At 45.3% G+C, this 27,627-nt stretch overlaps 1 protein-coding gene across 2 annotated transcripts in view; it reads right to left on the bottom strand.

Annotated features, from left to right (window-relative positions):
• LOC135900771 (BCAS3 microtubule associated cell migration factor-like) overlaps positions 1 to 27,627 on the bottom strand; it is an 87,160-nt gene that overhangs the window by 6,892 nt on the left and 52,641 nt on the right. For both annotated transcript variants that reach the window (XM_065430335.2, XM_065430336.2), the window contains 5 exons: positions 24,091 to 24,194; positions 23,371 to 23,444; positions 21,482 to 21,663; positions 7,976 to 8,073; positions 3,906 to 4,076 (listed from right to left, as the gene is read on the bottom strand). In XM_065430335.2, the coding sequence (XP_065286407.1) occupies positions 3,906 to 4,076; positions 7,976 to 8,073; positions 21,482 to 21,663; positions 23,371 to 23,444; positions 24,091 to 24,194 (629 nt within the window). The remainder of the gene's footprint in view (positions 1 to 3,905; positions 4,077 to 7,975; positions 8,074 to 21,481; positions 21,664 to 23,370; positions 23,445 to 24,090; positions 24,195 to 27,627) is intronic.

Raw genomic sequence — 27,627 nt, 5'->3', positions numbered from 1 at the left:
TCACGTATGTAAATCAGTGGGATAGCAAGTGCAACATTCCTTTGTGGTTCATGACGAAGTTACCTCATAACTTTCTTTATGGTGTTTATTAGCATTAAGCAGAAATTAAGCAACACCCACCTCCCCCACACACTCTTCCTAAAGCGCCGCCAAAACAATCTTGAGACTCGACAACTATTTGGCGGTTATCATTTTGCTGCCTTTTTCTCTCCTTTCGAATGGCAGTAGTTATCTGTCTCTCCTGGGGTGTGAAGGCCAATTTTCTCATTGATTCGGCATCCGTACGGTTAACTCGAGATGTATTCAGAAAAATCATCCATTGGAATGATCACGTGTAATCGTTGTTGCTTCGTTAGTTCAACCTTCTTTGTTTAGACTGATCCAGAGACCAAGAAAGGGATTCAGTACGTAGTGAGCTGGTCTGTATTATTGTGGAAAGCGTTGCGGCCGGAGAAAACGACAGTTGTGTCAAGGTTTTCCTTTTGCTTCATTATTTCTTTGAGTGACAGCTCACCGCAATGCTGGCAGATCCTTAGAACCATATACCCATTATATGGGTTAGATAAGGTGGAAAATAAAATCATGCGAAACAGCGTCCATCATGAAACCCTGCAATATGAATGTTACCCGTCACCTCGTCTCGTTTTTTCCCAATTATACAGCACTTTTCGTGCGAAATTGGCAACTGGAAATGAGTGAGTCTCAAGGAGCTGAGAAATTAAGTGATCTACTAAGGGAGAGAGCCAAGGCAACAGCCAAACAGGAAGGAAAGGTGAAAATAAGCAAATCGAACCTTTGTTTGTGAAAATATTTATGGAGCAACATCATTTTCATTTAAAAAGGAAGTATAGAAAACACCACCAGAAGTGGAGAATGATTCTGGGTTTGTTTAGAATGATGCTTCTACAGTTATCAGTTGAGCTGCCTGATGTAGCCACTTCTCTGCTGGGTTTATGTGGTTGTTTTCCTAACCTTTCGCGGTTGGCGTAGTACGTCTAGAACTGCAGCGTCCTGCGCTTTACATAGTTGTACAAGACTGGCGGCCACGCATCGTTACGCAACTTCCCTAATAACAATACGAGTTGGTTTTGGCACTTGGTAGAGCAGTAAATAAGGGATCCAAAATAACTGTGACTGCTCCGCAAATATATATTTCTTTATAATTCTTCCAGAGGTAACTCAAGAAACGCTACTAGAAATCTTTATTTTACACTTTCGCTTGTTTATGTTTTCTTCCTCCACTTCTTTTCTGTGAGAGTCCATTTGATGTGTTTCCTTGTTTGTCAAGTGAAGGAGAGGTGTACCTCACGGGCATGCCTGTGAAGATACACCTTATTTCATTTTTATTTTGTGGGTTTACGCGTCTTCATGAACGGTGGGAACATTTGTACTAGTAAAGGTACTTCCTCCCTCATTTGCACAGAAAAGTTACCCTGAGTTTACCCCCCCTCCCCACCCACGAATCAAAATCCTAGGTACGTGCCTGCCTACTTCATATAAACGTGAAAGCTCTAGAAAAAGAAAAGTACCCCTACAAATAACAGCAAACAACAATGCTTAACTCTTTAGAAAAACAAACCAGCACAACTATCGGCAGAAAGCAAACAGCCAGAGAAAATGTTCGTTTCCCATATTGACTAATCGGGGCGGGCCCCTTTCAGTGCTGCTATTAGCTGAATCATGTTGAAACCTTCACAGCAATGTGGAGAGCATTTAAAATTGAATTTAGCATCAAGTGTGGCTTCACACGAATGTTGCCTTCAGGCTACGTTGCAAGGCTGCTCCTGAAAGCTAAACTTGCATATAACATGCCACCTGTATGTGCACTTTATTATAGCAGTTTTGGTACTGCTTATAGTATGTGTAAAAATACAGTATTACCTCATTAACTCAAACAATCGGCAAAATCGCACTTTCTCTTTTTTTCTCGCAGATATCTCGAAATGTTGTTCGAGAGCGGAACAAAAACTCCGCCATCGAAACGTTTTAACAAACTTCGCGCAAGGCCACCATGCCTACCACGAAGTGGACGTTTCACCGAATGTCAAGTCGGAACGTAGTGGCATAACAACTTTGTCAAGTAACCATGTGGCACGTCATGTGAAGGGAGTCGTGTGCACAGAAGCAGGCACACTTGACACAGTTCGTTTTGTTCACTTTATGCAACGCACGTGATTCACCGACAGAGGCATGATTTCTGTTTCAACACGAGCGTTAAGGAGCCCGTGTCGCAGAAAACCCAGTGCCGGACGTCGCTTCGGCTAAAAGATTTTCAAACCACGTATACCCAAGCTCTCCTTGCAACGCAAGAAATTTACTGAACTAATTGAATTTCTCAAGCTAAAATACGTAGAAACATTGTAAAATATGACTTACACACAACCTACAGACATAATAGCTCTCGGATTGCAATTTGAGTATACGAGAAGACATATTTCTTTTGTGCATAAACTCAAAGAAGCCCCTTTTCCAGTGTCTCTACAATTAACACATCGGTTGTGGTATCCGCCATTAATGCGCGCCAGCATGCAGGTGTCTTGGGCACCATGGAGCGGCACGCCTGTAACCTAGCAATACCTTCAGCTGGCGCTTGCCTCCGCTGCATTGTGGCGCACGCAAAGGGTCGTGTTTCTACCACAAAGCCTGCCTACGTGCATAGTGTTCAAGGCCAGCGCTTCCCAGTAAACATTACGGTTACATATGCTTCAGTTGCCAGGAAGAGTAAGAAGCAGTCAGGGATGTTTGAGTGCTATTGCGTTCCACTGTTAAAGATGAAGCTTAAGCATACTCAAAATTTTTTATTTTGTTCTATGCAACGCACATGGCACAGATTTGTTATTCTACGCAACATGGAATAAAAACACACGTGCCACATGCGTTCCGACACATCCTGCCTGCAGAGCGCATACTCGTGAATGCTCACGTCGCTTGCATATGCAATGCAGGTGGCACAGACTTTCTGCGAACGGTGCCACAGAAAATGACGTGAGCACTCACGGGTACGCAATATGCAGGCAGGATGTAACGGGTGAAATTACTGTCGCCAAAATCACTAGGAAGGCTACAAGTGGAGAGGACGGTGAAGGCGGCGACGACGAGAGACCTCGAGAGATGCCAACATCAGCCAAAGCAAGAAGCATGCTTCGCTTGCTGTGAAATAAAGCTGAATGCAGCAGTGGAAACAATCAGCTCCTGCGATGTGTGAAGCAATTCGAGGACACCTTTCTAGGTCCAAGTGCTACCATGAAACAGACCAGCCTCACATGGTTTTTATGCACTGAATAAAATGACAGTGTTGAAAAATGGAGCTGGTTGATATCGCTGGCATTTTTTTTTCACACCTTTACAAAAGCCAGTTTAGAAGCTCTTGTTGAAAAGATGGTCAGTAATGATCAATAATAAAAAAAAGAACTAGACTTTTCACTGCAATTTTCGCAGTTTTGCTAGTAAAAAATCCGGTTATCTCAAAATGTTTACCGGTTCTTACTATTTCCAAGTTAACCAGCTATTACTGTACAGCAAATAAGACAGGGATATTATCGCAAGGGGAGCATCTAAAATCTTTGCTCTCTTAACATCTCAAGAAATATACACACTTCTTGAAAGCTTCAACAACCAATTTCACACAATATTGCCTCACTACTTCTGATTGCCAAGGCTGAGCACCAAACGGCAAACCAAAAATCAAATTATGGAGTTTGGCATCCCATAAAAACGCACAGGCTAAGAGAGACATCGTTTCGGGGGGTTCGGATTAAGTTCGACCACCTGGGGTCTAGTAAGTGAACATCTTTCCATTTAATCTCCGATAGCACGTGATGAGAGCATTATGCACTAGAAACAAGTGACTGCCATGGCTTGACGAGTCAACCAGCTCCTAATTAGAGGGCAGTGCCACCACTCACCACTGCCGCTAGAAGTGCGTGCTGCTTGTCTTTCCTTGTACGGCGACTCGTTCATGGCGTCGGCGATCCTTTCCATGAGCTGCTCCTGCCCGTTGGCATGAGAAGAGGCACCCGAGCTGTCGGACCAGTGCCCGCACACTTCCAGAAGGCTAGGCGGCCCTTCAAAGCTACCTGATGAATCCAAAAACCAGGGAAGGATGTAAGCAGCAGCACCCCTGAAGATGGGGCATTGGGGTTATTCATTCCAGTAATACCTTCTGAAACAATAGTCGCTAAAGGTAAAGGTTACGCCATGGCAGTTCTCCTTCTTCAATCATTTCCGTACATGACTACTGTCCCCTTTCACAAGGGAAAGAAATTACTAGGAGGGAGCAGCAGGTAACAAAATTGAAGTCAAGAAAAGTTGACCCAACATGGGATCATGTTGCAATAAGTTTTAGTTTCTTCCATGGCCGTGTTCAGCACATGCCCTACCGAAAAAACAATGGGTGCAACAGCAACATGTGGCTGCCATACTTACACGGTGCAATGAACGCGAAAAATTTATGCGTTGCAATAAATGACTGAAGATGCACAAGCATATCAGGAGAAAATGTGCACAGAGCGGTTGGCAAAGTACCCAAATGAGTGTTCGTCGATTAACAGCTACTGGAAGCCAAGCACACTAGGACAAGTTTGCTGGGCACAGGCAAAAGGGATGGGTTCAAGGAAAGTTGGCTTGCAAAGGCTGGCTGCATGAAGCAATGCTCCTTTCTTTTAAATTGTATAAACTTATGTAAGGGCCAAACTTTCCTTTGCAATTTTGATGAGATGGGCCTCTCACACGGAACTGGGCCATTTGGTCTACTTTTTTTCAACTACATGTTAAGGGAACTTGCACGCATTTCCACGGGACACCTCCCTAGATTTGTTCATTGCGACAAGGTCCTCTTTCTGCTTCAGTCACCAATGTACGGACTTGCCATCAATGCTGAAGCTGCAGCCGGCTGCTTGCTTGCCGTGCACCTTGGTGTACATGACAAACATGAGCTTAAATGCAGCGTCGTCGCCATTAAATGCTTTTTTTCCATTGTGGACTACCGGTAGCTGACAGATGAGCCAAAGGAGCTGGCCGAGCTGGCTGCGAAAACTAACCGCACGAAGAAAAGATGGCGCTGCCAACGCGCGGTGCTAAGGAGGTTTGTCAGTGTTTCTTTAATTGCAATAGCATTTATATGGACACTCCAAACAGATTTCTGCCTTCGCTGTCAGGTTCCGTATGAAGTCCAAGGGCAATAAAATCGTTGCCGCACACCATACAGCAGTATCTCGATGATATGAATTCCTCAGGAGCACCAAAATATTCGTATCATCCCAAATTCATATGAGCCAAAGCAAGCCAAGCTGAACATGAAAATGAACACCAACTTTATTGGGCACAACTACTTCTGACCGAAAAAGTCTGTAATGTTCTTTTGCACTTTCTTGCCCTCAATGTCGCTGACAAGACCCGCCTGAAAGGCATAAAATCGTGCAGCAGTTTCGTCGCTCACACTGCCGGCATTTACGGCGCGGCGGCGCAGAAGAGAGTGTGAAGGGTTTCTGACGTCGGCGTCTTCACCATCAGTGTCAGTCTCGATTTCATTCACTTTGTCGACCAAGTCATTGTTCAATGGACCTTAACACGCAGGTCGCAAAGTTGTTGTCCGCAGTGACGAAGTCTTGAGCGGTAAGCTTGGGTCCCCAGACTTTCAAAGCCTTTCCACCAATCACCAAGTCCTCATCAAGCTCTTGGTTATCTTCCGTCGGAGCCGGATACTGTCCCTTGCCAAATTCACAATTGCAAAAACAGTGCGCGATTGTCTCTGAGATTACATTGTCCCAAGACATGGCCAAGAAATGCAACGCATCGAGTAGACTAATCCGCAAATTCTCGTCTTTGCCATCAATTTTTGCCAGCAGGTGCCTTACTAAAAGTCCTTTGAAGTGATGCTTGACATCCTGAATTATTCCCTCGTACAGCGGCTGCAGATGGCTCGTAGTGTTCGCAGGCAGGAACCTTACGGTGACGTTGTTAAAGATTGTCTCCTTTGGATGGGCCGAACGCTGGTCAATGAAAAGCAACACCTTTCAGTTCCTTGCAGCCATTTTCTGATCCAGGGTTGTGATGAATTCGTGGAAAAAATCTGCGGTCGTCCATGCTTTCTTGTTCCCTTTGTACAAACAAGGTAAACGTCCTGCCGATTGGAAGCACCTTGGCTGTTTAGACTTGCCTATGGCGGTAAGCTGCATTTTCTCTGAGCCATCTGCATTCACGCAAGAAAGCACAGTCAGTCTTTCTTTATTTCTTGGGCTGCCCTGGCATGCCTGTCCCTTCACGCATAAGCTCCTCTCCAGCTGCAAACTGGCGGGGGAGACGTTCAGGTGAAGGGAAGAGGATGTGAAAAAGGACAGCAGCCGTGCATTAGCCATGGTGGCTACGCTCCCTCTCCAAGACCAGCCACATCACCCCGGTCACGTGCACAGGTCATTGGCCCGTTCGTATCATCTGCTAAAGCTTGAGAAACTGTTTGTGTAATCCTAAATCATAGGGTATTATATATAACGTAGAGCGTCCAAAACATCTTAAAAATTTGTATCATCACGTAATTTGGATTAGCCATAAGCATATCATCGAGATTCTACTGTATGCAATACATGCAAGTGAAAGCTTGTGAGGGTGAGCCGGCGATCACGGCTCAATCTTGCGCACACAAAGGAGGGAAGTGGGAAGAAGGTAGGGATGGTGGGGGGGTGTTCTACTTCAAGTGCTTTGTTTCCATGGCTTAGTTCGCACTGATGCGAGATGCAGCACGACGATCAATTCGCCCACTGCTGCTGCCGTGCTTCCTCCCTCCATTGTTCTGACACCGAGTTTCCACATACATTCACAGAGTGAAATGAGTTCATGTGTGCTTGTGCGCGCGTGGCACCATGCTTGCTAATTTAGTTAGTATGCCACTGTTTGCAAGTTTATACTATATATATATATGCAGTAATACGCAGCTAGCTGTGCCCGCCATGTTGCCATTGTGGCGGCGTTTTTTCTGGAGATCATGCTAAGCGCAACGCACCAGCTGGGAGACGAGGCACGGAAAGGTGCCTTGCCTCCCCGCATGCAGCAGCGCCAGACGTGGGCTGAACTTCCCTCAAACCATGGCTCTTGTTCGTGCTACAGTGGTCGTCGCTTGTCGCTAAGGATAAAATTAGGCATCGGCTTCACTGCTTTGTGTGAAGAACAAACGGTAGCCCATGTATTGCGTCACTGGTGGCAGTGATGCGCTCGGGCTGGGCAGCCAGCTCCCTGCCATTAACTTTGCCTTCATGCAGGTGTGTGTGTGTGTGTGCTCTAGTACTAGAAAACCAACATTTTTCGTCAACCAATGGTGGACATAAAACGCCACGCCGTATGGTTATACAATCGTCATGTAAACCCATTTACCTATAGTTATTTATATTGATTTTTAAGTTTTTATCATCTTTTCAATCACTTACGGGTTAGACAGTGGTACTATATGCAAACTTCTGCCATTTCACAACATGCTGCAGTGCTAATTTTAGATAGAACGGACTTTGGATATCAAGGACCTTATTCGCTGGATTGTCATGGTGCGCTGTACTAAGTGTTGGCTGCATACATGCATTAGGAAGCAAATGTTTATGCGCCTGCATCTGGACTTACACATGCACTGGTAGTTCAGCGCTTTAGCTGTTTATAAATTGTCGTTGTTCTAGTCCCTGTAAATTGGCCAGAATGTATTTTATCTCACACAACTGCAATATAAAAAATTTATGATCAGTGGGTGACTACAACTAGTGAGTTATAAACGGGACCTGTTACATTGGGAGAGCTGGTACAGTATTTTCAGAGTGGCAGAGTCAATTGTGTCCTATGAATGTTATACATTTTATCACTCGAAAAAGTTCAGTTCTCAGTGGAAATGACACAGTGAACAACTTGGGACACTAATTTGCTGATTTTGCTTGACTCGCTATTTGTGTTTCAGCTACAACAAAATGTCAAACCACAACGGTGCCCTGCAGTGCCTTACCAGACGTAGCCTCAATCAGGAGCGGAGGAAAAGCGCTGTCCGAGAGGTAATGACTCATGGATGGCACAGCTACGGGAACCGACATGGGGCCAGAAAATCTGCAAGGGAAAGGAAAAAGTTTTAATTCCCATGAAACTATATTACATGCCAATGCGAGTCATGTGGGGTCTCCAGTTACAACTAGAGGAAGCAATATTTACTTTTCTGTTTACAGTGATGGTTCCGTTTAAGTGAAACCTGATTTGCAGAAAGATATTCATTTAGCCTAATGGAGTAAATACTTTGAAGCAATGAAATGGACTCGTTTGTTTCAATTAAGTTTTGAAAGAATATACGAGTAAAATGTAGGTACGGTAAGTTTCAGTTAGATGACACACTGGACCTGACACGATAACCTGTAAAAAAAAAAATAATCACCGACGATTACGACACTTTCTAATGCGAAATTTGAGTGCAGCTCTACACATTTTCATAACTCGATATAGTATTTGCTGGCATGGAGAATCTGTATCGTGCGGCAGGTTGCAAACGGAGCGAAGCGTTTCGAAACAAGTAACACTCAAACACAAATGATAGCAGTGAGCAGAGTCAGCGAGTGTAGCAAATCTGATCTGCAGGTCAAGTGCATGGGCTTTTATACATGACTCGTCGAAGGTTCCAGTGTAAGCGTGGCTCCCAGAAAGTACTACACAATTCGTGTCAATCGTACAATTAGATTACAAATACTATGATGCCATCTAGTCTCATGTGGCACTCTGCTTTACTCCTCATACCTTTCATCATACTCTGTTCTTCCGCTTTCTGCCTCATGCTTTCACTGTAACTTCCTGCTCCACTTTCCCTCTCACGCTGTCTTCTTTCATCTCCCACTGTGCTCTCTGTGTTTGCTTTGATCTTTTGCTGTGCTCATTTGCTTGGCTACGCGGTGGAATGGCGCTGAGGCATGCCGATGGAACACTAGGAACACACAGGAACGCTAAAGAGCTGCGCTCTAAAATTTGCTGCTCACATGAAGTAACATCTTGTGTAGTGGCCTTTAGTGGTGCCTTTTCAAAGTAATACCGTACTTACTCGAATCTAACATGCGTGATAAAACAGGCCCAAAAATTACACCCATCTTAGAATTGAGCACGACTCTAAATCTGCATTACCATATCAACATTGGCATTTCAACATAGCTGCCTCGTACGCGCTTCGAGGCTAGCTGCCGTAGCTTCCTCCATGTGCTATTGTATATGTGCTTAGGTTAGTCCATCGTCCGGCTTCCCGTATTCTGCGTTTGCGCTATCAGCACGGAAGTGCTGACTGCGAAGATGCACTGAGTTCATCACGATGCCGCAATTAAAAGGAAAGTGATCACGTGTGCAGAGACAGACCAAAATTGGGTTGCCTCACGGGCGGTGTTTGGAGCTCCCAAAACTTGTGTGTGGGACTGGCGCAGACAGGAGAGGCATTCTACTCTGGTGGCTGTGCAGCCCCTATCTTGAAAGCGATTTGCGATGGAGACAGAATCTACACGTCTAGGCGCACCACGCTGTATTCTCGTCGCTTAGTTCATGTTGAAGCGAGAGGCGCAACAAAGGTAAATTTGCTCACTCCTGCTGCTGCACTTCCCCACTCCAGTATTTGATAAAAAGTTTCCGCAGTCATCGAGTGAGATGTGTTCATGTTTGCTTGTGTGCGCATGACACGATGCTTGTTAACTTAGTTATAAATGAATGTTAAAAAGTTTATATGACCGATAAAACTACTAATTTTACTTTTCATATAATAATATTCATCATCATCATCAGCAGCAGCAGCAGCAGCAGCCTGGTTACGCCCACTGCAGGGCAAAGGCCTCTCCCATACTTTTCCAACTGCCCCGGTCATGTACTAATTGTGGCTATGTCGTCCCTTCAAACTTCTTAATCTCATCCGCCCACCTAACTTTCTGCCGCCCCCTGCTACGCTTCCCTTTCCTTGGAATCCAGTCCGTAACCCTTAATGACTATCGGTTATCTTCCCTCCTCATTACATGTCCTGCCCATGCCCATTTCTTTTTCTTGATTTCAACTAAGATGTCATTAACTCGCGTTTGTTCCCTCACCCAATCTGCTCTTTTCTTATCCCTTAACGTTACACCTATCATTCTTCTTTCCATAGCTCGTTGCGTCGTCCTCAATTTAAGTAGAACCCTTTTCGTAAGTCTCCAGGTTTCTGTCCTGGACGTGAGTACCGGTATGATATAGCTATCTACTAATTTGCTATCAAATCTGTGCTTCACCTTTCGGGCGAAACTGCGATTTTTAAAATGTATTGCAATGTTAGTGCATAGGGAGTAAATCTTTGTTTTTCCAAATGAGAGAAAGTTGTATTTCTGTATGAAAGAATTAGTTGCGCACTACTGTAAAGGACTTATCTTTTTTTTAGGTCACAGAAAACGGGTTTGCACTACAATCAGGGCATCTTTCTTTTCCCTTTTTTTGGTCACGAAAAACGGGTGTGCATTACAATTAAGGGCGTGTTCAAATGGAGTAAATATGGTATGTCTGTCAACTAAAGCTAGTGAGTACAGTCAAAGCAGCCAAGCGGAGGGGCACAGGAGGAAGAGTAGGTGCAGTCAGAGCAGCAAACAGCAAAAGAACAGAGGTTGTGTGGTGAAACCGTCAACTTATGCATTAACTTCAACATGCTCTTAAGCATTGCAGATATTCAAATGTGAGAGGAACGACTAGAGGAACAGGTACGTTGTAGTTACACTGCGAAAAGTGCTGCAGAATGTGAAAGTATGCAGATTCAAAAATGTGAAGCTGAAAGACGCTGTGTGGCAGCCATTGGACAAGAAAAGCATGCTGAGCAATATGACCACACGCAAGAAAATTAAAAATCGACACATGGCGGCTATGAAAGACAAGTGTGTGTCTTTCTGATGATGATGTGTAGTGTTTTATGGCGCAAGGGCCAAGTTTGGCCAAAGAGCGCCATGACAGGTGGTAATGTTGACGATGTGTTGTGGATGACGTGCACAATGATCGCATCATGGTAAATGAGATATGGCTGTAAAAGGGCCTAAAAACTTCCGCTGTAAGTGGGGTAGAATACATAGGTGCTAAAATAATGACGGTGACTAGGATGTGATGTGGGCTATGGCAATCGGCTTCCGTTAAAACATGATGCAATAAAACTTAACACTGACAACAGAGTTTCAGGAGAGCCCTTGAAAGCAGGGCTGTTAGTCTTGTGCTTAAAAGTTGCCTGGCCAGATGATCTTCAGGGTGTCCGTTTCGGCTAAAAACTCTAAGACTGTTTGCAGATTAAAAAGAGGTTCATCGCTAAGAAAAAATGCAGGGTGAAGGGGTAAATTCTCGCGATATGCAGCAGGGAAATACTTTTTCCTCTCTGTTTCTAATGCAGGGCACTGAATAAGAGCATGGAGGACAGTGAGATTATTGCCGCACTTAACACAAGTTGGAGGATCGTCCCCAGTCAAGAGATGAGAGTGGGTTCCGTATGTGTGGCCTATCCTTAAACGGCAAAGGAGTACTTCCTTGTACCTTGCTATTTTCCCATTTATCCAGTTCCCCAGTTTTGGTTTTATTATGTGAAGCTTATTCATTGCCTGTGTGTCCCATTCGCCCTGCCAGTGATTCCTCAATTTACTGCGTAGAAAGGGCTTTAGGTCTGTGGCAGGGATGGGGATATTTGAATCTGCATGACTAAAAATTACTGACCTAGCGCTTTCGTCAGCAGCTTCGTTGCCTTCTATATCTTTGTGGCCAGGTACCCAGCATATGACAATCACTTGATCGCACATATATAGGGAGCACAACAGACTGTACAGCTCACTCAAAACTGAGTTCTTGTATTTTCTTGGACTAAGTAGGGCTCTTACTACACTCAATGAATCTGTAAACACAATAGCCCTAGAAAGTTTTGTGAGCCTTATGTTTTGTATAGCCGATAGTATAGCGTAGGCTTCAGCTGTAAATATACTTGCGTGTGGATTTAGTGCCCCAGATTCTGAAAATGAAGGTCCCAGAGCTGCGTAGGAAACTCCTTTAGAGGACTTGGAAGCGTCTGTATAGTATTCTGTACAGGAGTACTTCTCCTGAAGTTCACGAAAATGGAATTGTATGTGTGCTTCTGGTGCCCTCTTAGTTATTTCTACGAAGGAGACGTCGCATTCAATGGTCTGCCATTCCCATGGTGGGAGCAGGCGAGTGGGTGCCATTTGGACATTCTCTGGGACTAAGACACCTGTTTCTTCTGCCAGTGTTGTCAAACGAAGGCTCAACGGAGGTCTAATAGCTGGGCGGTTACGAAATAATCTGGCTGTAGACTCTTCATGAATAAGTGAGTGACATGGATGCTGAACATCTGATTTGACCTTGAGAGCATAGGAAAAGGTTAAATATGTCCTTTGGAGATGTAATGACCATTCATTACACTCCACATACAGGCTTTCTACGGGACTTGTCCTAAAAGCGCCTGTAGCCAGGCGTATACCCAAGTGGTGAATGGGATCTAGCATCTTTAAAGCACTAGGTGCAGCAGAGCTATATACTATTGCTCCATAGTCGAGACGGGACCGTATAAGGCTTTTGTAGAGGCTCAAAAGGCATCTCCTGTCACTTCCCCAAGATGTGCGGGACAAGAGCTTTAGCAAATTCATTGTTTTCAGACATCTCGCTCTTAGATATTTAAGGTGAGGGACAAGTGTTAGTTTAGAGTCTAAGATGATTCCTAAAAATTTATGTTCGTGGCTGACAGATAGCCGTTGTCCATTAAGATAGATAGCAGGGTCAGGTAATACACCTCTCTTTTTCGAAAATAGAAGGCATGTGCTTTTTTGGGGGTTTAACTTGAATCCATTCTCGTCAGCCCACTTAGATATTTTGTTTAGGCCAAGCTGTATATGTCGCTCACAGATAGAAATGTTGCATGATTTAAATCCTATCTGTACATCATCCACATACACTGAATAAAACATTGTTCGTGGAATGACGCTATAGAGGGAATTCATTTTTACTATGAAGAGCGTGCAGCTCAGTACACCACCTTGTGGCACACCTGTTTCCTGCGTAAATTGACGAGATAGTACTTTACCAACCCTCACACGGAACGTACGATCAGAGAGGTAGCTTTGAATGAGGCTCAAAAGATTGCCTCTGACACCCATACTAGACAGATCACGAAGAATTCCAAAACGCCAGGTTGTGTCGTATGCCTTTTCCATATCTAAAAATACGGCTAATAAAAACTGCTTGTGCACGAATGCATCTCGGATATTCGCCTCCATGCGGACAAGGTGATCTGTCGTACATCTACCCTCCCTAAAGCCACACTGCATGGGGTCTAGTATTTTGTTGCTCTCAAGATAATGAATTAGGCGTTTGTTTACCATTTTCTCAAAGAGTTTGCATAGACAGCTTGTCAGGGCTATAGGCCTGTAGCTGCAGACCGAAGTTGGATCCTTGCCCTCTTTGAGAATAGGAATGACGACTGCTTGCTTCCAGGCAGATGGAATGTAACTGGCAGAGAATATGGAATTAAAGAGTGATAGTATTGTTATGTGTGTTTCGGCGTGTAGGTGTTCTATCATTTCATAAGCTATTCGATCGCTTCCAGGAGCTGATTTATTGCAACAGTTCAATGCAGCCTGAAATTCCACCATGTTAAATGGCCGGTTGTAAGGTTCATTTTTATTTCCTTTCCGGTTCAGAGGCTGTCGTTCCGCTTGTCGCTGATATCTTAGAAATGTGTCTGAGTAATGGGATGAGCTCGAGATGTATTGGAAATGTGCCCCTAGCGAATCAGCTTGGTCCTCAATAGTGTCTCCTTGTGTGTTTACTAAAGGTAGAGGGTGAGTTTCACGGCCTTTTATTTTGTTGACCCTATTCCAGGCTTTCCGTTCGTCTGTATATGAACTGATGCTACTGATGTATTTTTGCCAACTTTCCCGTTTGGCCCGGCGGCGTGTTCTTCTACCTAGTGACTTTATTTTCTTGAAATTGATAAGATTTTCGGTAGTTGGAGATTCGCGAAGGTGATTCCAAGCGTTATTTTGATTTTTACGAGCTTCTTTGCACTCCGCATTCCACCAGGGAACACGTCGCCTAGTGGGCGAACCATTTGATTCAGGGATACACAGTGACGCCGCATCTACTATAAATGCTGTCAGATATGCCACGGCGTCATCAATAGAAAGTGCAGAGATGTCTTCCCAGGTCATGCGGGTAAGTTCTTTATAACGTTTCCAGTCGGCTGACTCGACTATCCAGCGGGGGACGCATGGGGAGCATTCATCACGTTTTGTTGATTTTATGACAATTGGAAAATGGTCGCTGCCATATGGATTCTTAAGCACGTTCCACTCTAGATACGGTACGAGTGTACCAGATGCAATACTCAAATCGATCGATGAAAATGTTTTGTTTGCCACGCTATAGAATGTAGGCTCTTTATTATTTAGCAAACATGCACCTGTAGTGAAGAGGAGGCTTTCTACTAGGCGTCCCCTGGCATCACAACGACAACCTCCCCAAAGGGTGTGGTGTGCATTGAAATCTCCGACGACAATATAAGGTTCCACCAGTTCATTGATAAAGCTTTGGAATTCTGTTTTTGAAAGATGGCAGTTCGGAGGGATGTATACTGAGGCAATCGTTACTAGTTTATTAAACAGTATCGCACGAACTGCAACTGCCTCTAGGGGTGTTTTAAGTTGTAATTGTCGGCAAGCAACACTCTTATCTACAATTATTGCCACGCCGCCGGACGAGGCAAAAGCGTCGTTGCGGTCTTTTCGGTATATGGCATACTGCCGGAGAAAGTTCGTGTGTGAAGAATTAAGATGTGTTTCTTGGACACACAGCATCTTTGGATTATAGTTATTTAGGAGTTCCTTAATGTCGTCTAGGTTGTGGAGTAAACCCCTGACGTTCCATTGTATTATCTGCGTGTCCATAATGTATGTGTTTTGTGCTGTGTGTCAAAGAAATTTAGATTATATAAGCTCACGAGACCTTTTCAGGCCCCTTGATGCGAGCTCTCTCTTTCTTCCCGGCGCGCTCGAGGGAGCTGCGCCGGTCCTTGGGCGTCTGAGACGCCGGATTTGTGCTTGTATCCATCACCTCGTCTGAGGCGGTGGATTGTGCCCGCGGAGCAGGCACTTTCGCGGGAGTGGTGGGCCGATCTGCACGAGCAGTGGCCCTGGGTACAACAGGCCCGGAGGTCTGCTGGCCCTCATTTGCGGGCGACGGAACAGCGTTGGCTGTTCCAGTCAGGGGGGCGGATGGCGTGACCGCCGTCACTCTCCGAGTGACTTGGGCGGCCGCCGAACGATGTGGCGCTGCCCCCCGGCGTGCCACCTCGGTGTAAGAAGGACTGGTCTGATTGTTGGAATGGAAACGTTTGCGTGCCTCTGGGAAAGTCAGATTTAGTTTAACCTTGAGTTCTATTATTTGTTTTTCTTTTTTCCACGAAGGGCAGGATCGCGAGTAAGCAGGGTGATCTCCTTCACAGTTGGCACAGTGGGTTGCTGAACTGCAAACGTCAGAAGAGTGTTCGACGGAGCTACACTTGGCACATGTAGCACGCCCTCTGCAGGTTTGGGACCCGTGCCCAAAACGTTGACACTTAAAACATCGCCGTGGGTTTGGAATGTATGGCCTGACACGTAGCTTGCAGTAACCGGTCTCGATTGATTCAGGAAGAATGCTGGTTCCAAAAGTTATGATAATGTGCCTAGTTGGTATTTCTTTGTCATCTCTTCTTATTTTAATTCTTTGCACCTTGACAACGTTCTGCTCTTGCCATCCTTCTAGTAATTCACTTTCACTAAGTCCCAGAAGGTCATCTTCCGAGATGACCCCGCGCACTGTATTCATTGTCCTGTGTGGGCCTACTGAGACGGGAATGTCCCCAAACGCTACAAGTTTTGAGAGTCTGTCGTACTGTGGCTTGTCGCAAACTTCGAGAAGAAGATCACCACTTCCCATCTTTGTTACTTTATATCCTGGGCCTATTGCTTCAGTGAGGGATTTCGCTACAAGAAAAGGTGATATCATACGGACAGTCTTAGTTTCGTGTTGACTGTGAACGACGTGGTATTTCGGGAAGGACTCTTTTGGTTGCATAAAAAAACTGAAAGGTTCATCGGTGCGCCCCCTCTTCAGGGAGCGATCAGGTAATAGGGGAAAAGCTTCAGCCATAAAAAATTGGAAAATTCGGCGGCGATGGTGGCCACCCACCACCGAGCCCAACAAGGGGACGCTACAAGGTCGGGAAAATACCTGCAGACGCCAGCCATGCATCGCCGCTATAACCTAATATACGATACCCAAGGTTGGATAACTACACCAGGTTAACCCTCGCCACCTGGAAGTCTGGAAGTAAGAAGAAGCGAAGAGAAGACAGGAAAGATTGAAAGTGAGAGAGAAAGACGAAGATTGAAGAGGAGGACAGGAAAAGGTGACTGCCGATTTCCTCCAGGTGGGTCAGCCTGGAGGTGCCGTCTATGTGAAGCCGAGGCCAAAGAGGTGTGTTGCCTCCGCCGGGGGGCCTTAAAGGTCCAAACACCCAGCATCAGCTCAACCTCCAGGATCCCCTTTTCCCCAGACACGGCTAAGCCGCGCACGGCTACACGCGGGAGGGTCCAACCCTCGTGTGAAGTGTGTGTCTTTCTACGTGTCTAGTTAAACAAGAAGAGTGAGAGAAAAGATACTAGACAGTTGCATGTTATCAAATATAGGCCTGAATGCAAGGCCAACGCTAACATTTGTGCGCACGTTTGCATAATCATCTACTAAAGCGTCGCTAAACACCAATTCCCACAGTGCATGGTATTCACAAATTTTTTTTATTTAGGCCGTAAATCTTACAAAAACTGACTAAATAAAACCGAAGCATAAAGCTTCTCTAATTTAGCAATAAAAAATTTTAACATAATCCTGTAAATTGTATCTATAGATTTATACAATGGAACCCCATTGATAAGTTTCTCCCTCTAGCATTTTCCCAGTGGCTAAGTTGTGTTTTCATGGTCTCGACCTAAAGTCGATTGACTCCTATGTATTACCATGTTTGCATGATTCTAACGCACCCTCGAATCTTACATACACCCAATTATCCCGGGCTTGAAGTAGGAAAATAAAAGTGCCCCTGAATTTACCATGCACCTTAATGTAACACGAACTTGTACCTAACAGGCGCCTGATCTATGAGAGAAAAATATAGCATGTCCCCACGTTCACAATCAGAAAAAAACGAGATGTGCTGAATTTACCTTCCACAGAAGGAAAGTTTTCATAATGAAACTGGCGCATCATTATCGCCATTTGCGCTTCATTGGCCACGAATACCAAGTACACAAGGTGACATTTTCGAGCGATCACTTTCGGAGGTGCTATTACTATATCCCTTTCATGAGATTTTATGCGACTCTGCATCAGACTTGTCAGAATATGCAGCCAAAAGTATTCCTGACACTCTGCACATATGGCGAGCTGGGCACAGAGCCAGAAATGCTGGTGGCCACATGCGCCAACGCATCCAGTGCCGAGTCGCACGAAACCTCACGAAAGCGATAGCATGTCGAAAAGTTATCGCAGCTGATCACAAAATAAACCTACAGTAACCTTCAAGGGAACGCGCTATGCCCCCATCTCGTGATGGCGTTGATGCTGCATCTGACGGCTCTGACAGCAGGCTGCTGCCAACACAGTTTTGGTTTCGTATGTGATTGTTTCGCGCCGGCAATTTTCAGACCCACATTTTTCAGCAAGAAGGTGCACACTAGATTTGTGTAAATACGGTATGTCCCCACTTGATCTGTTGCCATTCTGTAACAATCCTGCATCTTACGCTCAGTTTGAATAGTTCAGACATCACGTAAATTTAGCAGTGCAGAGCCAAATTTGCTCTAGGCTGTCGCTATGGAGACAATAAATGTATACTCGCGGTTAAGCCTGTCAAGCCCCAACATTGTCCCGCGCCGAAATGGCAGAAGTACACAATCATCAGACCCGATAAGTGTGTTACTGCACCACTGAAGTTGTTGCTGGTTCCCCAAAGTCAGTTTCACAGCAATACAGGCATGTGGAAAGGGGCTACCATAACAGAACATAGCAGTGCACTTCCTTTAATTACATACATGTGCATGTGCCAGCTCCAATTAAAGTACGTGTGAAAATGCGCCTAATAACTGTGCTGGAAGTCATTCAGTACCGTTTCTGATTTCACTGGAGTGATTTGGAGCCTCCCTCACTGTTAATTTTCCCGGCTGTTACGTTTTTCCCCGCATTCCCTTGAAAAACGTACTAATAGTACTAGTGAAAAACGGTTGAGACGTAAGGCTAATCAAAATTTCAGGTGCTTTGTAACGTGCCATTAAATATTATTACGATATCATCGAGCGATGCTCAAGAAACGAGCCGCCGTGAGAACGACGATGAAGTTGGTCGGTGCGCTTGGCGCGAGCGAGTGTCGGCCTGGCTGCCTGGCTCCAGTGTAAATAGCCTGTAAATAGCCTCTTCTGTCTGTGTTTTTCCACACGCAACATTCTGGTGGAGGTGCGGGGTACTGCAGAAGCCGCCACCTTCTCTCGTCTCGTTACTCTTCTCTCCTCACCACCCATTCTCGCCCACTTCGACCCTGATGCCCCTACAGAATTGCGTACAGATGCCAGCGGTCATGGCGTAGGTGCCGTCTTAGCCCAGCGTCAGCGTGGCCAGGATCGCATTATTGCTTATGCCTCCTCACACCATCCGAGCGCAACTATTCCATTACGGAACGAGAATGCCTTGCTGTAGTCTGGGCGGTTGCAAAGTTCCGTCCTTACCTTTACGGTCGCCCTTTTTCCATAGTCAATGACCATTATGCTCTCTGCTGGCTTTCTTCACTAAAAGATCCTACAGGCCGGCTTGGTCGATGGGCTTTGAGGCTACAAGAATTTTCATATTCCGTGGTGTACAAGTCTGGCCACCTGCACCAAGGCGCTGACAGTTTGTTGCGTTACCCTGTTGACGACTCTGACTCCTCTAATATTGCCAGTGCTTCTTGCATATTCTCTGTATCACAGCTGCTTCATTTCGCCGATGAGCAATGCCGTGACGCCCACATCAGAGAACTCATTGACCGTTTTGAGCACTCTCCGGCCGATGCTACTCTACGCCTCTTCGTCCTCCGCGATGGTACTCTGTACCATCGTAACCTTCATCCGGACGGCTCTGAGTTCCTCCTTGTAATACCTAAACACCTCCGCTCCACCGTTATAGAAGAGCTCCACGACGCACCAACGGCAGGACATCTCGATGTATCTCGAACCTATGACCGTGTACGTCACCGTTTTTTCTGGCCGGGTCTTGCCCATTCAGTACGACATTACGTCGCCGCTTGTGAAGTTTGCCAACGACGCAAGAAGCCTTCCCAGCTCCCCACTGGTTACTTGCAGCCGCTCGATATTCCTGCCGAGCCCTTTCATTGTGTCGGCTTAGACCTTCTCGGCCCATTTCCGGAATCTACATCAGGGAACAAGTGGGTTGCAGTCACGGTGGACTACACGACCCGCTACGCCGTAACCCGTGCTCTCCCGACCAGTTGTGCAACTGATGTTGCAGACTTCCTCCTACATGATATTATTTTGATGCATGGTGCTCCGCGTCAATTGCTAACAGACCGTGGCCGTACGTTTTTGGCCAAAGTCATCGACGACATCATGTGTGCCTGCTCAATACGGCATAAATTTACCACCTCCTATTATCCCCAAACGAACGGCCTCACTGAGCGCTTGAACGGCACCCTTACAGACATGCTATACAAATACGTTTCCGACGACCTCCGTGACTGGGACCTGGCTCTACCTTACATTACCTTCGCATACAACTCTTCCCGTCTCGAAACTGCTGGCTATTCCCCGTTTTACCTCTTGTATGGCCGTGAACCAACGCTACCACTGGACACTGTGCTTCCATCCGCCACAGCTTCAACTAACGATTATGCCCGTGATGCAATCGCCCACGCTGACCACGCTCGCCAACTTGCGCGCGCTCGTCTACAAGTGTCTCAACACAAGCAGAAGCAACGCTACGACCTCCGTCACCATGATGTCCATTTTGCGCCCAGCAGCCTCGTGTTGCTTTGGTCACCTTCGCGTAAAGTTGGCCTATGTGAAAAATTCCTTTCTTGTTACACAGGACCATATCGCGTGCTCTGCAAAGTGACCGATGTCACCTATGAAATCGTTCGAGCCACGCCCACTATGTCCTCCGCTGTGACAACCAGTGACATTGTCCACGTCGCCCGACTCAAGCCCTACAACTCTCCACGCGCCTTGGATATTTATCAACACCGTGACGGTGCTTTTGCCGCCAGGGGGGGGGGGGGTAGTATTACGATATCATCGAGCAATGCTCAAGAAACGAGCCACCGCGAGAACGACGATGAAGTTGGTCGGTGCGCTTGGCGCGAGCGAGTGTCGGCCTGGCTGCCTGGCTCCAGTGTAAATAGCCTGTAAATAGCCTCTTCTGTCTGTGTCTTTCCACACACAACAATATTTAAGACTGCCTGCATGACAGCGCGCTAATTCAGCAGCCAAGAAAAGCAGAAAAGCTATGGTTTCATTTCGATGTGTTGCTAGCACATTTTTTGAACATAAGTAGCAAAAGGATGCTAATGTTGTGGCCCAGTAAAACCAGTAGCCACTGACTGTGCTCGAACTATGGGATATGCCAAACCAAGCATTCAAGCTGTCAAGCCTGCACCAGTGTGTTCATGTGCATGCCCTCTGCACACAGTGTTAGCCTCTTTACATGTTAGTAGTTATATGGCTTTGCGCGACTTCACTGTTTGATGTTACAAATTTTCGTCAGTCAGTGTCATCAAAGAGCTTCAAGTGTGCCCAATTCTATGCTCACAGTCTGTGCTGGGGGGTACTGTGATGAAGTGAGGGGGAGTCCATGGAAATACAAGACAATGACAGTTGCAAACAAATTGGCAATCATTTGCCCACCACAACGCAGTTGGCTTTGTTCCCAGTTGCCAAGGTACAAAGCTTTGGTGTAAACACTGACTGTATCGCCGTCATGTCCAAATAACTGGTCAGCGACTGTAGCTTCTAACAGAAGCAAAGGGAGTTGGACATGAAGTAATCAACAATGTTAAGTGTTTATACTTTACAAGTGATGACACTTTCAGATAAAGTTAATGTTTTCCTGTGTAATCGTCACTTGGTGTAATCAGAAAAAGTTAACAAGTTCTCTCTGTATAAACTTATGGCCACCTATGTACAGCTTTCAAATTACATAAATGAAATTGCAAATTCCGCATTATCAATTTCATGGGAGTTGACTGCAAACATTATAACACTGCTGCAGCCATGAATTGTCATATTTGAGGAACATTTCAATGTGTTTTGGAACTTCAGAACTAAACAACACAACTAAAGACCAAGCTCACTTTAATGATTTAGAACTTGGTTCATCGTGCACTGTTAGAAAAATATATTTGTCATGCAAGAAGGCTAACCCTGGACTATGCACGTCGGAGTCTTCCCCGAAGGAATCGGGGGTCAGAGGTGTGTACTTCTCGGAGCCCTGCGAATGCTGCGACGACAGGGGGGTGCTCGCGGGGGTTTGAAGAGTCTTGAACGAAAACTGAGGACCCATCCATAGCCTCCGATGCGGCCCCACATGTGTGTTGATCTCAACCTGAAACAGTACGATAACACAGGTTCACGAGTAAACCAGCTGTTACATACTGCGGGTTGTACCGCGAGGCGGCATCAACACGAGGCAGTATCGGCAATACCACTTTACTGCCATCACAAAAACCAAACGCGAAATGGGGAAACTGGCTAACACAAGTGAACACACAATACTTCGGTACCCAGGTAATGGTGCTCTCCATAAACAGGGTCCACTGACCGTGTTCCATTTACCCGCTGAACTCAGCAGCCAGGTTCAGAACACAACACCAGCGGTACTCAAACTTTTGATTGTCACGGACCTCATGACCAGTATAAAGGTTATCCAGGGAAACAAAGCAGCCATTTTGGCTAGCGCAGTATTGCATATTCAATGGCTCCAATGTGCCTTCTGCCCTTTCTTCGCAGCGCTGCAGTGCTGCTAACCACTACATGCCTGCCACTGTTTGATGAAACACTGGACAGAGTGCTTGCTTTCCCACAGCATAAGCAATTATTTTCACTCAATCTACGCTTGTGCAAAAGATAAGCAATAAAACCAGCTGCAGAGAGCAAACGACTACACACGGACAGTCTGTCTTAAGGAAAAGCAGATGGCAGTTTCCACTTATATTTCACTGTTTTCGTATTAAAATTTGTGCAGTAAATCTCACGCAACCATCTGATTGACAGAGCACAGACATTTGGTAAGGGACCACGCACATGCTCTATCATATTAGAAGGAGAAGAAGAACTAAGGGGCCCAATTTTTTTTGTTACAGCCAATGGATATAACATGTCCATTGGTGTCGTATCTATTTATGTATTTTATCACTGATATGTCACAGAATGCATAACACCCTTAGAAAGTTGAACAAACATTTAACCATACTAAAAAATAAAAGGCTACCGTAATATCCCAACAGATCCCACCCCCGAAAGATAACCCACCCTTGAGTGCTCCCGGCATAAAAAAAATGAAGGTTAGCCACCACAATGAAAATTAGCCCACCTCATATTTTTCACTTGATTTTCTCTTTGTTGTAGGTAGGCTATATCGGGATTAAATACCTCACTAGGAACACAGACATGAAAATACAAACTAGAAGGTGCATCTTCCTCTCGGTATTCATTGCCAAGTGATAGTGGAGTTATGTATGTCGCAGACACCTAGTCATGAGGCTAGAAAGCTTCCAGTGTGTGGTTACATCATGATTTTACATAGCAGCTTTAAGTTATTAGGCATGAGAGGTGTTCTACTTTGCTTCTTCCCAAATGTGTTTCATTGCAACGTGATAGCACTCTCGGCTGTAAACATTGCCCTGCGTGTCAAAAGTGGCAACAGTGCAAAAGTTCATCGACATACGCTGAAAAGCGGTGGGGCATCCTTGAGGCCAGAAAGCCAGAGCAGCCACTAATCTAGAGAACTTGAGGGGCGGGTATAAAACAATTTGCGGCAAATCTTAAAAGAAGCCCTGAAGAAGAAACGAAATGTATAACTGTGCCAAGTTGGGCAAGTTGGTACAAATGCAGGTTTGCCCGCAGCATGAAAAAAGGTAAGTCTAGGATGGCACTACACAGCACTTGTGAGGTACTGTCCTTCCTTCGTGTAGAGTCTGTTTTTGTTTGCGCTGTAGGTAAACATGCTCAGGAGAAATGCCACCAGATTGTGTAAGGTAACCAACTTTATTTATTACAGAGCACCTCAACTGCAACAAGTATGGTAACCCACCTGTGAAAGCCAGCTGTCATCGTTCTCCTTTTGCCTCGGTCCAGAACCTTCCATGTGGCTCATTCCATTGATATCTGTTTTCAGGGAGGGTGCACACAATTAGAATGAGAGAAAGAAGAGAGAGGGAGGTGGGGGAGGGGTAAAATCATTAGCATACTAACAAGATTTCTAGACGTATCATATAGATATTTGGACAAAGACAGAAGCTATCAATGCTTTCACAAAAGGAAGGAGAATGAGAAATGCGTGCACATTTGATGACCATGCTGGCATCATTATTTCACGAATTAATAATATTGCTGGTGTATATTAGAGCAGTGTATAATGCCTCAGGTTTGTTCACTTGGGATGTCCTAATTGATAGAGTTTACAATGTTGTAATATCCGCTTTCATAGCAGTTATTGAGCTGCAAACATAACGTTTCAATGGCAAACAAGAAACTATGATTTCCTGCAATTCTTACAGGAAGATTTAAATCATAAATAAAGACACTGCTCCACAACAGAGGAGGTGGCTTTTGACTTACTCTTTTAAATGCAATAAATTTATCAAAATTGGTTCAACGAATGCCGAGAGCAAGATTTTTACATTTCCAACTGGTACTCGGATGGGAGCCCCTGGGGTACCTTATCTCAAGTCCAAACACGAACCAATTCATGACTTGGAGAGGGGGCCATGCCACCCCAAAAGCTGTTCAGGAAGGAGCTGTAGCCACCAACCTTTGAAGGACTGCTTCCCAGTGGGCACGTTGGTGGCCAGTTGTCCCATCATGAGGGGGTTGTTGCTGCTCAGTGGCTGTTTTGCATCGTGGCTCATGGGTGGCCTGGGAGCACCGCCAGGGACAAGAATAAGAACACCATCAACAGAGCTGAGGTGATCAACCCAGTGCTTGAGCTAAATTGGCAATGAATGAAAAGCACAACTGCCATTTGATTGATTCATTGAGTTCAGTGTCCCAGAGCGATACTCAGGCTGTGAGACTAGGCAGTGGACGGATCTGAATTATTTTGAACACTGTGTGTTCTTTAACTTTCAGCTGAATCAACGTAGAGCTGGAACATTGTTATGAGGAAGTCGCATACAACACAAAAGTATCTTTGTTATATCCAATGTTCGTTATGAGCATACATGCCGATGTTGGCAACGAAAAAATAACTAAATAAAAGTTTTTGTTTTTAAATGGGAGTCTTAGATTAGCTACGCTATATCCAGGTTCACTATACGGAGGTTCAACTGCATTAAGCATTTTTGCATTTCGCCTCCATCAAGATATGGGAACCATGACTAGGGGAGCATACTCTATTCAAGAGCAAAATAGAACATGATATTTAGGGGATGTAGCCACAGGCACACCCCCCCAGGCACATCATGACTTTCTCAAACTTATGTAACATGCACGATTCTCCATTTAAGGGAAACCCTGCATTAGTAGTACCGTATTTACTTGCATAATGATCACACCCCTGAATTTTGTCGCCAAGATTTGACTTTTTTCCCCTTTCCCGTGTAATGATTGCACCCCGAACTTGCCACAGCGATATGTCATGTGCCAAGTCTAGCTAATGATGATCACACTTACCATCTGTCGAATGCTACGCGAACGACTCAAGACATACCAAGCGGTCTGCACGCACCGAACATTCTTAAGCAGATGCCCCATTTCATTCCTTCCATCACTTTCCACACTTCCACGAAAAAAAAAAGGCTACAACCAAACTTGCCTTGGCTTTATTATTTGTAGGCTTTATATGACTGTGGTCAAGAACAACAAAAAAGACGCTTTTCAATTCTTCTTGTCTGCACTCGTGGGCACGCAACAAATCGCGAGCGGCAACAATAGTAACCACGTTTACACTAATATGTTAGAAGTATACCCTATTCATATGCCGCCGTTTTTAACGCAGCTAAGATATTCGCCCACCCTTAGCGGAAGTGTGCCGTATTAAGATAGTAGCGAAGACAAATGCCGCAGTTTCTTCAGCGTGCCCGCCATGGGTTTCTGTCACTGGCAGCTAAGCGCGCCCATCTCTGTTTCTGTCCCCTCAAAGTGGTCATGGCTACGTTATTGCCGCAAACTTGCCAATAGTAACGATATTGTTTATTACTGATACGGAAGAAACTGTTTAAATGTGCGTAATGAACTCACGAGAAGAAAAAAAATTGCGTTCGGCGGTTTCGGCTTGCGCCGCCGGCCGCCATTCTTTTGTTGGTGTCTCGCACTGTTACAGCGGCAGCCGCCTATCTGTTGATTTGTTGTCATCCCGCAGCAAATGCAGGATGGAAAAAAAAGTTTTCTTTTCATGGAACGTACCCTAACCCGGTCATCATGAATAAAATTAATCCGGACTGTGGGATTTCAGTCTATTGTAGTAAGTGTGGGGGTTTGCTCGATTTAGAGCACATGCTTTGGCGCTGCTTGGCGTTGGCCGGTGATGGTTTTCGAGGTGAACAGTGGTGGCATCGGATGCTACACAGTGAAGTGCTGGCGGACCAACTCAGGGCTGTCCAGAGGGCCCGTGTGACGGCAGAGGGGCTCGGCCTCTCTGTACCGACGTGGGAGCGGCCCGCATCAGTCCCAGACTGATCCCTCAGGACCTAAATAAAGTTATTCATACCATACCATACCATACGGGAAATTTAACCCACGTAATGATCGCACCCCTGAATTAGCGTCATTTTTTTTTACAAGAAAGTGCGATCATTATGCGAGTAAATACGGTACGTATTTGGCACCTTGAAATTAGCATATCCATTATTGCATGCCTGTGTTGGATGTTATGTTGACCACTCACTCACAGTAAAAGTGGAACAAACATTCAAATTATACTGGCCTGAATAGTGATGAAGTGTTTCTTCTGACAGTGGATGATATTGTGCAAGTCCCACATTAAGCACAAATATGCAGTCACTCACAATTTGAAAAGACCAGAGTTTGCTCGTGGATTCTGTCTACAGTCTGGTGTGCTACACAGGTTGCACATACTGATGGTTGTATGTTAAATAAAATTATGTATGTGGTTTTACGTGCCAAAACCACGATCTGATTATGAGGCACGCCGTAATGAAGGACTCCGGAAATTTGGACCACCTGGGGTTCTTTAACGTGTACCTAAATCTAAGCACCCAGGTGTTTTCACATTTCGCCCCCATCAAAATGCAGCCACCGTGGCCTTGATTCAATCCCGCGTCCTCGCTCTTAGCAGCTCAACACCATGGCCACTAAGCAACCACGGCGGGTTGATGGTTGTGTATAAATGGTGTGCCTGGTGTACCCAACTACAGTGGAATCTCGTTGATACGATTCTCACGGGCACCGAAAATAAAAACGTATTATCCAAAAATCGTATTATCCAAAACGGACTCCAAAAGATCGCGAATAATACATACTAGGCACAGAACTTGCTTTTATTAAGGGGGGAGGCTACCCTGGAGACCGAACTTTCTTATTTTTTAAGATATCCAGATGAAACTTTCAGGATATGTTCACACCACCGAACTATGAGGAACTGCAAAGTTTCATGAAGATATGTTTATTAGTGCCAGAGTTATTGAGGTTTAACTAGGTGATTCATGTATATGCCTGAGGAAAAGCCTGGAGAAATGCCAGGACATCGTAGGAAGCTGAAATTCACTGTGATGATTCCTTGATAGATATCCCAGGGGGCTAAAGAGCCCTTTTCTTTAATTTCCCCTCCAAAAAATTTTAAGACAACTTTGAATTTGATGTAGCCAGTAATGACCACATTCATCAAAAATTAATTGCTTATTATAAATTAACTCCACCAACTTTCAAAAAAAGAAGCCTGTTACCCCCTGGCAAAGTCACTCAGGAACAGAATAAAAAAAACGGCATACAAATCTGAAAAGCGGTTCTTGAGATATCGCCTTACCTAGCACCACTACTAGCGAAAAAACACATTCCGAGAAAACAGGCCTTAAAGTTGAACACGTGTTTTTTTTTTTTATTAGAAAGCTCCTGCGGAGCTTCTAATTAGCTCTTGCGGCTCCAGGCACACTCAGTGTGTCGGATTTTCGACTGGCGACAGCCGAAAGCACAGTTTCGCCGCTGAAAAGCGTCTACGCAGTCGGCACTCGCTGCGGAAGATAGGAAGTTCGATGCTCGTACAAGACGCATATCGCGCTCCCGTGCACCGAACATCTGCACTGTCTTGGGCTTTGCCGGCATCGCGTGCAGCGATGAACTAGCGAAAAAAAAAGAAAGCTGAGCAAATAATCTAAAAGATAGCGCTAGGCGA

Source organism: Dermacentor albipictus, chromosome 2, assembly GCF_038994185.2.
Source record: "Dermacentor albipictus isolate Rhodes 1998 colony chromosome 2, USDA_Dalb.pri_finalv2, whole genome shotgun sequence".
Classification (NCBI taxonomy): Eukaryota; Metazoa; Arthropoda; class Arachnida; order Ixodida; family Ixodidae; genus Dermacentor; species Dermacentor albipictus.
This window is presented reverse-complemented; position numbering and strand designations above follow the sequence as displayed.